General features: G+C 39.1%; 1 protein-coding gene across 1 annotated transcript in view; it reads right to left on the minus strand.

Moving 5' to 3' along the window:
* Positions 1 to 2175: 2175 nt before the first annotated feature.
* Positions 2176 to 13432, minus strand: part of LOC149277293 (glutamate receptor ionotropic, kainate 1-like) — an 85698-nt gene continuing 74441 nt past the window's right edge. Inside the window, exon 16 of the mRNA XM_089503070.1 lies at positions 2176 to 2331. Coding sequence (XP_089359196.1) covers positions 2176 to 2331 — 156 coding nt within the window. The remainder of the gene's footprint in view (positions 2332 to 13432) is intronic.

The following is a 13432-nucleotide window of genomic DNA, read 5'->3' on the forward strand; positions in this document are numbered from 1 at the left end:
AAGCGTTTATTAGAACTATAAAAATATATCACTTATCTTACAGAGAGACTGCAGGTCCTCGTGCCCTCTGTGTCCCGACGTGTCATGTCACTGGTTGACTTCAAGCAGTTAATTAATGGCAAAAAAAATGTAAAGAGACTTTTCAGCTATTATATTTATTAAAGTATATGTGATGTCTGGCCTGTTCCTTTAAAATTCTTAACGGGTTTGGTTGTATAAGCCGGGGAAGAGCACTGCAGACGATGAGTCTGAGTCGTGTAGAAGTTGGTTACTGATCTTGACTTCTGAAATACCTCTTTTGTATTTTTTTCTTTTACTTAAAAAAAAAAATAAAAAAATCAAAGTTGACTTCTGATGGACCTAGTACTACGGGAAAGTTTCAGAGACACTTGGCATTGGCCAAATGCATGCATTAAAACTACCCAGTTAAGGTGAGTTTTTTGTAATTTGTAATTATTTGGAGTGATTTAGCTTAGTTTTATAACATGGAAACTGGTCTTTGTTCCGGAGTGACAGGGCTACCACCATATTGATGTTCTCTGTTTCTTCTCCCTTTACCCTTATAAAGGCTACCTGAGCTTAACTCAAAGAAGAGAAATAATTAAGAAGTTATGGTGGCTGCTCCCAGGGTAGACACAAGTTTAAGCTTCAACAAAGAGGGCAATTAAAACGAGTGACAATAGCAGTACTCAAAGGGTTAAAGGTTAAGCTGGTGGTAAAAACCGAAATGTATTTTTGTAGCGAAATACAAGAAACGCACAGGTGTCACCTGTATCTCTGGCGGTTCTGTAACCGGACCCTGCATTACTTCTTCTTCATGAATTAACTTCTATTGAACCAGAAAAAAATGGCAATACGTTGAGGGATAATTGGCCATCTGATGCGGTTCGGACTCATTTCTCACATACAAACTGATTTTGTTAACTGACCTCATGGCTCCTTCTCAGTTTAAGTGCAGCGTTTGCAGTTTGTGCTGATCTGCTATTCAAGCGATACAGATCTGCTATGTTTTTGCAAGTTTGGTATTTTTTCTGCAGAACATCTATTTTAAATTTTCATTAGGCTGAGAAAACTAAATTCAGTTCCTGCTTCGCTCGGCTATTATGAATTTCAACTAAACTGCCTTTCTCCCAGGTTAATTAGGAATAGTTACCAGCAGAATTAGGGGTTTGGTTGGAGGTTTATGTGACTTTGTGAGCCATTGTTAGACGTTTATGTAAGTAAATAAGACATTTGAAAAAGGATATTCACACGGAAACAAAGTAATTTACAGTGAAAAAGACAAGTCCATAAAGTTCAACCTTGGACCACCTCCTGAAGCCATGATCAAAAAAGCAGCTTCAGGCTTCTGATCACACCTGTATGAGGACAACAGCAGTTACTCCACGTATGGGTCAACATGTGTTTAGCTTGTACAAGTCTTGGTACCTCAGGACCTCTCTCCCAAAAATTGTATTTATTTGCATATTTTATTTTATGAAACCTCTTTCTGCTCAGGGATCGGCAAAGTGTCCACACAAGAACATCAGTGTGCATGGCAAGGTTTATGAAAGTCCATAGAACATCGTTCAATTGTCCACCATTGGCATAAGCAATGGATGGTCCCTGTCGCTGTTTCTACTGCTTATCCGCACAATATTGTGACTTTTAGGGCTGTGGAACCAGGTGTCACATTCTCACACCCAACATTCTGAGCTTCTAGAAAAGATGGACATCTGGGGAGGAACCGCGCACAGAGAGGGGTTTTGGGTCTCCACTTTTGGGACATATAATAACACTTTGTTTCTCTTAAAAGTCTAGATGTTTTGCAACAACAAATAAATATTGGTCTACGTGTCATGCCAGCAAACACTAAGCACACAAGCCTTCTAACAAACGGTATTTTATTTTAGAAATCACACGGATAAATTTGTTGGGGAAAGTATGGAATGATACAGAAAATGGGTCATATAAATTCATTTTTGGAGGTGAGTCCCGCAAACCGATCAGCAGCACGTCTCACTTTGTTTCTGCCATATGTGTCTTTATAAAAAAATCATGTAAATAAGTTAAAAAAGCAGATGCCATCCTTTAAAAAAATCCCTCTGCTCATTTCTTAAAATCAGTATGGTTCCCAGTCAGTATGTTTTGTTTTTTTTTTGTCTTCTGGAATATCATTAAATTGAAATTCTGGTTCTATGCCATTGTCTCTTTCCTGATTATCCGCCTCTGGTGACACGTTAACATACTTGTGAATGTTGATCTGCCCTTGGCTTTTGTCTTCTTCTTTAATCTTTTTGGATGCTTGAGAGATATTCCAAGTTCCTCCATTATTGCATTGAAGGAAAGACACTGCGGGATGAGGGACAGAATAAAACACCGCATTAATAACACTAAAAACGACAGGTCAGGATTTCTTACCTTACCGACATTAAGAAACTTTCTATCCGTATATCATCATACCATATTAGCTGTGGAATAAAAAAAAAACATTTGGTAAGGATGAATACCTTTACTAGCTAACTGAATTGCATTAGGTTGCTCATTTTCAAGACTACTTATATACCCTACATATTATACCATACAATATATTCAATAAAATGCCTGAATGAGATCTCGTAATCTATTTCAGTTAGATTACTAATTCAGTTAGCCAGTAAATGTCTCATCTTTACCAAATCTTGTATTAACTCATTAAGAAGACACCATGGTCATCATCAACTTGCAACCGGGATTTCCAAAGCTGCATATCTGTCACCATGGATGGATATTGGCTATGTAGGTGTTGTGTGATAACAACTTAAATCAAATATCACATTGGAATGTCAATAGCAAAGATGTCTGATTAATCACGAAGTTTTTATTTATTCCCCCGGAATAACCCTAAAGGTAGTTATTTAAAAGCATGATAATCTGGTGTTTGCGTGATCTTCTGGATTTCCCTGGGTTGAGATGAAAAGACATATCGTAAACTTACTGTAGAAAATAAAATCAGTACAAGACTGCTACATAATAAGTTATCTCTGCTATATACGTATTCTGCAGGGCAAACAGCTGAGGGGTGCAGAAAAGGGCAAATGCCAATTGGGGGATCCGCAGAATCCCCCCATGCTTTTCCAATGGGGACAACATGGACAATTATGTATGCATTAAGGAGCATTTGATGGCTCTCGCTCCTTTAAGGCAGACTGGGCTACTGTAGGCTTGTACCAAACAGAGCTTTAACCTCTACCTTTCCACGCTATGGAGACTCCACCGGTGATGTTGTGAGCTTTGCTTGTACCCCAGTCTGGCCTGTTTGCGGGGAAAGTTTATACGTTTTCATTAATGCTCTGACAGCAGTATGGGGGGATTATTATCCTGATAAAGAAATTTGCGTCCCCGCTCTGCAGTGAGGCACTCGTATAACGAACTCTATATGCCATCCATCTAAATATCACAGTGAATTAGAATAAATGGTCTTGGAGCAGTTCAGGTGTGGAATAATTAACGACCCCGAGCTGAAAAACACCAGCTCTGAACATTTGTGGCGGCTGATGAATGGATTATTGTGTGTGTTTTTGCAATTTAAGCTGGCAAGAAGTCAGCAGTTTTGTACCTCTTAGAACGCGGGAAGAATGAGCTACACTTCATTCCTTCTCAATGCACTGCACACCGTTCCGGGACAGGTTTAAAGTTCTCTCAGCGGAATGATTAACGAAAGTGTTAAGTCAGATGTCACTAACACAATTACACATCTGATATGCCTACCTGAATTGTCCTGCTGGCTTGACTGCGCATGCATGCACACGTCCGACATCCTCTTCATTCTCATCACCGTACCCAATATGCACACTGGGCTCTGTGACACGAACACTCGGGCTGCGCATGCACATGTACACGCAGACCGCTGGATATTGCTAGCAGTATCACCGTACTGACACATTTATCGTATACCATATGCTAGCAGTATCATCGTTAAAATAATACTTTAACTGTCACAGTAGTGTAACATGAGTAATAATCTGGCTAGCATTATATATTATATTAGAATTATTATATATATTATATATACTTATACTTTATATATTAAACTGGTAGTGCCATGATGTGTTGACTTTCCATGCCCTAATCACCTGAGTTTACAATATTTTAGGAGGTTGGGACTGAAGAAGAGGGGCTGCTTAGCTAAGGATGAATTGTCTGTAGTTCTGGTGATGTGGAGAAGATCTAGAAGGTGGGAAGGACAGATGGTCATTAGGATAGATTGTATGATTCTCCTTATTACCCTTAGAATAAATAAGGAAAAATCCAAAATAATGAGGTAGGAAATTCCAGAGAATAGATAGAACATGGGAAAAATATTAAATGCAGAAGAACTGATAAGCGTTGAAGAACGATACAAGTCGTGGTAAGAGTGAAGAGACAAGGGGTGTTGTCTTGATAAGACCTAGAAGATCTGGATCTTAAATGTACATTTTATTATGGAGGGTACGGGCAGCCAATGGAAGGACTGGCACAGTTGGGCAGCAGATGAGCAATGGGATAAGGAAATTAGTCTGGGCATATTATTCAGAATGGATTGGTCGGATGAAAGGTGGGAGAGAGCGAGACCATTTAGTAGGGAATTACAATAATCCAGACGGATATGACCGGCAAATGGATTAGTATTTTCATAGTCCTTTGTGGGGAAAAGACAAATTCAAGAGATATTTTGCAGATAAAGGCGGCAGGATTTGGCCAGTGACTGGAGGAGTGCTGAGTTGAGTGTAATGTCAGTGAACTTCTTCTGTTGGGTAGATTGAGGAATTCTCAATAGCGACAGGGATACCAGGAAATGTTGAATTTTGGGTAGTAGATTTCCCATCAGGGTGCAATTTCAGACTGTTAGTGAGGCGAGGGAAAGGCGGCAAGTCAGAAGAGGAAAGGTACATGAGCATGTTGTCGGCATTGAGATTGTACTGGAATCCTAAGGAACGGATTTGTTCTCCAAGACAGGAGATGTAGAGAAGTGTAGAATGGAAGCCTGTGGCAACCTAACAGAGAGCGGCAGGGGAGGACAACAAGTGCTAACGGTGTAGACAAAGAAGACTGGAGTCAGGAGAGAGAGTTGTATCACAGATGCCTTAACAATGAAGCATGTGCAGGAAAAAGAGAGATGGTCAACAACGTCAAAGGCTGCAGAGAGGAACTTTGGTTTTAGCGTTGAGGAGACTGTTTGGTGAGGACTGTCTCAATAGAGTGTTGTGGGTTGAGATTGGCTTGGAAAGGGTCAAGCAGATTGGATATGGTGGGTGTAGTTGTTATTATTATCTTTTATTTTTATAGTGAAATAATATAATATCCACCTTTGTCCAATATGAAGAGCTACACCAGGTGACCCTCAAAAGGTCCAAACTAAAATAAGATACTAGATGTGCGTAACCTCTATATAAAATTTATATATCATATCACCAATTCCCTACACAAAAAACATATACCCTGAAAGAACTACATAAACAAGGAGATCAAAATAAGAATAAAAGGTCTATTATAATACTTTATCTATATTGCTCCCCAACATTATATGTATTCAGATTCCCCTACCACCGTCATAGAGAATCACAAAGCCTCCTAAGTACTTGCCTAACGTAAACTCTATTCATCTAAACCAGAATAAATGGGGTAACTATAGGAGGCTAAAGGGTGCCTGACGCGTGTTTCGCCGGTATACCTACTGGCCCTATATTTATGTAGAGCCAACAGTTTTACGCAGCACTTCTTACAGTCCATAGATTCAAAGGGTCTCACTAAACTAGAACTGACAGACTAAGACAAACGGATACGTTAGGTAAAGAGGGCCGAGCTTGTGAGTTTACAATCTGGAGGATTGTTTGAGTAGTTTAGAATGAGGATGGGAGTTGAAAAAGAGAGGCTAAATTGATGGGCTTGGGATGGGAAGTGATGGTAAGAGATGTGAGTGAGAGTCAAGCGGGCAAGTAGTGAGGGGGGGGACGTGAGGACATTGTAAGCCAAAAGTTGCCATGAATAGGGTCACAAATGTACAGTACATGTGGCAGAACAAATCCAGAACACTGGCATGGGAATATCAGCAAGCAGACACGTGTCCCCTCATCTGCAACGACCCTCAACGCCCATGCAGTTTTAAGCAATATTGAGGCAAAAATAACAAAGTCAAACAACTGTACCCCATCCAGAGATCAAGATGGCACCCAAAATTCCGGGTAATCAGATTCCATACCTGGAGACTCAAGGGTACATCCAAAGCAGGTATGGACACCACTCTCTCTCACATTTCAGTTTATATGAATTAGAAATTGCTAACTTGAATGCAGCAGGAAGGCCAAGAGAATCAGGATCATCTCTCCGAAACAATTGGCTTTAATAAATCTCTAACTATAATCACCCTGCAAGACCCGCTTTGCAAATGTATTATTCAGTGTTAATTGCTCCTGTAGTTTTCTGAAAGTAATCACTTTGTCGTTGTATAAATTGCTGCTTGCAAACTCTCTGCGATGTACCTTTATTATGCAGAAAATGTTCCTCGCAGTCAAATGTTCGACCTTTGGATCCAACATTTTCGCAGACGTTAACCTAAGTTTTATTTTTAATAGCAACGCATTTATTAAACCAGTAACACCAAGCTGTTTTTTCTCATTGCTTGCTAAATATGTTATTTCATATGCTAATCGTGATTATAATTGCTTGAAACAGAGTTGATGGATAAAACTGGGCACAAAAAAACCCACATTATTCAGGGAAATAAAAAATATATATTTTAAAATCATCCAGGACAACTGTAGAGAAGGAAGTTTAACAAGTAGAATGGTTTGAAATATGGAGGGTCATAATATAGGGGGTGGAATTGGTGAGGGGGGATCAAAAGTCTTTGATTTAGGCTTTTACTAGTTACTATTAATATTTGCTGATTCCCTAGCGGCTGGAAAGTTCCTAAATATATCGCCAACAAAATAAAATTGGTTTACAATAGGTCAGCCGGAGGAAATGATTTAATTTCTAGATATTGATCACCGCACATAGTATTAATTGTGGCCTCTGGATCTATAAGATTTATGTCAAGGTTTATTCTCCGCTGTGCGTGACGAGACGGGGAATATTGCATGCTGGCATCGCTCTGGAGTGAATGAGCCCGCTAATTTTCTACGGTTAGCAAACTGTTTGAGGTCTGGCACATTCTGCTAGAGCAGTGTCCTCCAGCGACTGAGCCCGTCTTGGCAGCCTCGCTGTTAAAACACGCTTTTGGATGAGAAATTAGATGACGGTTCCTTGTTAGTTCTAGAATTCCTGGATGTCTTGTGCTTATACCTGCCTAAAAATATCTAAATGCGCAGAAAATGCTGTACCTGGTACAGTCAACAACCCCGAGCCACGGTTCTCTGTATAGAATTGTTGGTGGAGTATTCAGTGAGTTACTGATTCTGTTGCCTTTCATTGATTATCTGGTTCATGGTGCGTTGGGAACTTCTTCGAAGTTATGGGACACCTAGTAATAAAATCCAATTTTAATATTTACCTTTTAACCACATCTTTACCCCATGCTCTTTCCAGTCGTCTAGAAAGAAGGATCAGAGAAATTCTTACCCAAATGATAGTTTGTCTGCTCCTTTTCCAATCCCTAGCACAATGACCGCAAGCATCGGGAATATTATTGATATTGTTACAATAATGTCTCTTTGGCTTCATGGCCATACCCCGGAGCCGTCTAAATAACCTGACCCTAAGCCCCCAATACTAACCCATTAATGGTCCATATGTCTCAATTAAGCCGTCTGAATTCAAGCAGATTTCAGATGTTACTTAACAATGAGAAACTGGCACAGAGTAGAATAATCAGCCCAGATTGCGTTACTCTAAGAAGCGGCTCGATCACCCTGAGATCAGAGTAAATACCCCGAGGGTCCCAGATACGCTTTTGGTAGATGAACAGAGGGTGCTTCTTAGTACATGTATAAAATATTTTTCCTTGTGTTAAAATGCATTGATGCTTCCCTGTAATTGATTTTGAATTTAATAGCTCCAAGCTAATAGGCTTCAAAGGGCTAGTAATTGCTTTTTAAAAATTGTTCCCTTGTCTTAAAACAAGACATCAGTGAAGCTTCTATGAGGCTCGCCATGTGTTCCTGTGATCGCAGTCGGGGAGCAGTTGAGGGTTGTGTTAATGTCATCTCCAATTAACTGGTTTATGGAAGAGTTGAGATATAAACAATTAAAAGTAAGGCGATTATATATTACACATGCCTTCAGAAATGATGGGCAAAAGCTATTATTATTAATAGGGTCTGATGTATTTCAAACGCACCTGTTTAATTTATACATTTACATTTTTAAAAAGCAACATAAAGTGATACTCTATGGGTGTTATGTATACGAAAAATAATTGGGGTGCAACATGGTCTTATCACTATAGCAACTAATGCTGATTGGCGCATTGCCTTGGTTGCTACATTGATAAGAAGACAATTTTGCATACATAACCGCATATGTGTTTCCTGCAATATGGTTTGTCTTAATTCAATAAATCCCATTATAACCACATGTATTAGAGCCAACCATGGATTGAATAAAATGGACATAATACCATACTCCCAACATATCAGGTGCCCAGAATGGACACAGTCTGTTGGACATGGTTACAGTCCAGCAGGTTTATGGTTAAAGGTAGGGCAAGACCCATACCTGGGAACTCTCTGGGTTTGACCCGGAGATTGACGGCTGAGCACTGCTCCTCCGCTTCTCTGGCTCAAGACCCGAATCCTCTGGGTCGCGGGGTCTTGACACGCCCCGCTCCCTGCCCATTTTTCATTTAAATGGGGGTGTTTCCCGCTGCCGTCAGTGGAAACACCCCCGACGTTAGCGGGAACTCCCATTAACGTCGGCGGGACCGCCCACTGACGTCAGCGTGCAGTCTTGGCCGCGTCCCGCAAGGGAAGGCTCCGGGTAGCCGGAGCCCATAAGTTCCCAGGTATGGCAAGACCTGGTGCTTAACTTACCACCTCACAACACATTGCAGGAAATCGCTGGAATATGATGCCATAGCCCAACGCACAGCGTTGTGGACCAGCCTGGATATCTGCCCACAAGCTCCCCATCTGGCCTATGATGCCCACTTCCTGCAAAATGGTGACCAAGAATGGGAAAATTGGGTGCGGCAGCTGATTTGTAGGCCTTTGCTCAGTTTTCTGGGACTATTACCGGTAGGGCTGGAATTAAGCTATAAAATTATATAAAAAAAATAAACATTAATATAAAATTTGCACAAAAACTACAGTCTATATAGACGGGCTTGATAGACAGGTAGATGTTATATTTTTGGAACTCACAGAGGCTGTAGAGTTTCTCTTTCTTTGACACCAAAGCTTGAAATAGTCTACAGAGCCTTAAAACTGTCAGACTGTTTTGACAACCTCTCCAAAGAAGTGACACAAAGATAAGAACTGAGATCTGCTGCAGCTCAGTAGAAGGAGGTCTTCACGCGGTTCTTCCTTAGCCTTTAAGCCTGAAGCAAAAGTTTGGCACAGAAACCCTAAACTAAAATAGGAACCAAATAAAACAGACTAAGTTTTTAAATTCTTCTGAACGTTCATACCCACAGAACGGTATGGGGTGATCAAAGCTCTGCAAAACCGAGAGTGCCCTAATTGGGGCAAAGTATATGTTTTCTAATTTGACACTTAGACTGTTAGTATTACATACAGAGAATCCAATAACACATGCAGAAGCAAAGAACGAGCGAGAGGAGAGAATAATGCAAAAAAGCTTATTTTTTGGTCTTTGTGATGTCTGTCTTAAGGTCCTGTCTAATTATTATTTTTATAATTTTTTTTTTTTATCTAAAAAAATACTATGCTTTTTGAAAAGTGGACATTGAAGCCAGGAATGGTCAAGTCTGCGGGCAAATTGCATTTGTTGCTGTATTTTTTTTTTTTCTATACTACATTTTTTTGCTATTTACCTATTCTTTTGAAGAAAGCACATGGTTAGGGATAAAAAGAGCTTGCTGGCTCGCGGATTCATGTAAGAATAAGTATTACAAGATAACACCATGGTGACTATTTTTTGGCTCGCACAGATCCTAATTAGCTCGATAGGCCTTCAGGGTTCACAAAAAAAAGTTAAAATCTTTTTAAAAAAAGCTAATGCAATGTATAGCCAGCTTCCAGTGGGTCTGTTGTTGTGACACTGATCTAACGTACTTCCGAAATATGAGAGATCAAAGCATTCCCTGGGCTTTACTTTGAGAGATCATTATGCACATAACTGTTCCACTAATGGAACGAAGGTGTCTTAGGGTTCTGCTTTTTGTCCTGGCTTTTTATGCAATACGTCTCTCTCAAGGAGTTTGCTTACTAATCATATGATCTGCTGCGCCAGCTTCTCTGCTAAAACCTCTCTCTTTATTTAATATTAACCTTATGTTGGCATTTAAGCAAAACATTCTTATATATTTCTCACTGAGCAAAGACCACCTAGGTGTTCCCTGGTTAATAGAGTATATATAGTTTCTTAGCAGAGATGAATTATCTAGGGGCAAACCAATAACACTAACAATATTTTGGAGCCCATGTTCTAGGAATCCAGGACCAGGTCCTCCTAAATGTAGTTATATACAAACATATGGTCTTTATGGTATAGGTATGAATTCTACAATTTGCAGGGATTGTTTAATATTAAATGACAATTTCATTTCTTTGGGCTTGGCATAATATGGCCTGGCATGTAAACAGATCTGTATATGTTAAAGTATATGCAGGGCATCATTCTTATGCCGCTAGGGTTGAACAGAGGCTTTACCAGGGATCTGAGCACCTGGCGCAAGGTCCAAGGTTGTGCCCAGAGTGGGCATCACATCCACCTCCAGAAGCGGGGGGCACAAGGAGGCGCAGGGGCATTGCCCAGGGCAGCTCAAATGCACCCTTCACCTTGTGGTACCTGGAGCAGCTGCCCCTCTTCTACAATAAGCGGAACAATAAATATTCCAGGGGCTATTTCGCATATTAAAATATTATATATTATATTATCTGTTTAAAGATTATGGAAATGTATATTGAGTGTTAACAATGTATCTCCATCTTTACTTTACTTAACCAATAGATCTTCATATGTAGAAGCAAAACAATACGTTTATTAATAAATATGAAAATGATTTATCTATAAGAATAAGTTAGTTATTACTTCATTAGGACCGCCATACACTTTCACCACTATTATTACACTGACCCAGGTGTAGGATTAGGATCTTCCGATTAAATTGTCCATTTGTGTAGGTGCAGAATCGGCAAAAAATACAAATCTTCTACATGAAACACACATTTTGTCAGACCACTATTATTCTTTTAACACTGGTGAATGCTGTAATTTGCCAGAGAACGGGGACATAATTAATGTGGGTCATTTTACCATTAATACATCTTGATAAATAAAAGACATTAGTGGCGGAGAGGAGAGGACATTTAAACATTTAATTCAGGAAATAATCACAAGCTTTATTCTCATTTAGGTCGCTGAATTTTTAAATTACAGCTCTGGTAGTAAATTCGTTATTGGGAATATTGTTGTTTTTTTTTTTTTCTTTTCAATGGAACCAAATAATCAGCCTGAATGATTTAGTGGCCTATTTTGGAAAGACATTTCTTCCATTAATGACATGTTTTAATATCATTTAATTAATACTATTGTAAAAAAAGATAAGAAAAAACATGTCAGTGCGTGTAAATGTTGGGTAGCATGGAGAGTATGTTAAATATCAATCTCTTTTTTTTAACAAAAAGTGTTATTTATCTGAACTTTAAAATCTTAGCTTCCCCTCATAAAAATTCTGTAAGTTTGGGTAACGCATCAGACAAGAAATTCCTTTTTTTATGTTGTTGATGTGGCGTACATATAGACTCCATGGGGAGTAGCACCAAAATATGCTTGTAAGACCCTCAATTTATAGATACCCTTTAATAAAATTTGAATATTCCATGCACTAGATCATCTTTTTGTTCTGCTAGCTTATGTTTAGGTTAGAAGAGACCCTGCGAGTCTTTATAAAATGCATTTTCTGTTTGCTCTTTGAGACGTTCACAGCGATGGTGGTGGCCAATTTTCCCAACGGGGACATTTTATCCTTTAATACCATTATAAATTGAGCTCGGGTCATGGAGGATGGCGCATGGTCAGACAAATACCATAAAGAATGGAGTGAAAGGTCATTGGGGAACAGGATCATCTTTGATGTTTGATAAAGGAAATAAGATGGAATCTTTATCTTTGACAAATCTCCTGCTTACAAAATTACACTACAGTCATAGGAGTTCAGACATAACTTTAACAATTAATTCTGTAAAACTCCAAATATTCTTTATTCTAGCCTGAAATATATCGTGAAAGGTCAGTAATGGGTTTATGCGGAAATGATACAAACTCTTCTCTATACAGAAGAAGATACAGAAAATTATTAATGTGTTGGACTTTCTTACAATAATATTACCTTAATATATCCAGACCTTTACACTCAGTACAGTAATTACATGTGACCTTTAACAAATCAATGAAAACTGTTCAGTTGGTTTCAAAAAAATATCCCACAACAAAAAATAATATAAGCCTACCCTGAACCTCCATGACCTTTAGTTGGTAAGATGATGTTTAAAAAAAAAAAAAAAAAAAAAAAAAAAAAAGAAGAATTTTAGTTAAAAAAAAATGAGAGCAACAGAGAGAGAGAGAGATAAAAAATAAATGACCTACTAAAATTATTAGAAACCACAGAAATATTAAAGATTAGAGGTTACATCTTTTTTTTCCAGAATTGTTAAGAGAAAGTCTAATTTAACTCTTTAGTTATCTCCATGATTAAGAAACTGGGACTGAGGAATACGCCCATGCAAAGAAAAAAAGCTGAGCCAAATGCCATGGCTCATAAACCAGTACTCATGGATGACCAGTCCTGTTGAATTTAAGGTTGACTTAATCTTGCTCGACCAGCAATGAATATATTTTTTGCCGTTAAGGGTTCTTGACAAATGTCTCAGAGCAGATGGGCCAGGACACCGCTCTGTTTGACTGCCATGATTTATTGCGTCTCTGAACAGGAGGACAGAATCACATGCAGTGGACCCTGTCCAGGTGCAAACTGCTTTGCCTGCCCTTCACTAAAATATTAAAAATATGTGGTTTGCGGTATATCTTGTTGAAACCTAACCTTTAGACTGATCATTGAGATTATATATATATAAATAAATAAAACACAACCTACCGTATTTGCTTGATTATAAGGCAAGGTTTTTTCAGAGCAAATGCTCTGAAAAACATCCCTCATCTTATAATCGGGGTCGTCTTATAATCAGACCTCAAATAGGTCTGACTATGAGACTAAGATCCAGATCCCCCGCAATGCTGCAGCGGACCTGGATCCTCCTGTCCCCCCCCAACTTACCGGTGCTTCTGACTCCCGGTGTGTAGCCGGGGCAGC

The sequence above is a fragment of the Sceloporus occidentalis genome, unplaced genomic scaffold (assembly GCF_023333645.1).
Source record: "Sceloporus occidentalis isolate IW3139 unplaced genomic scaffold, rSceOcc1.0.p SCAF_219, whole genome shotgun sequence".
NCBI lineage: Eukaryota > Metazoa > Chordata > Lepidosauria > Squamata > Phrynosomatidae > Sceloporus > Sceloporus occidentalis.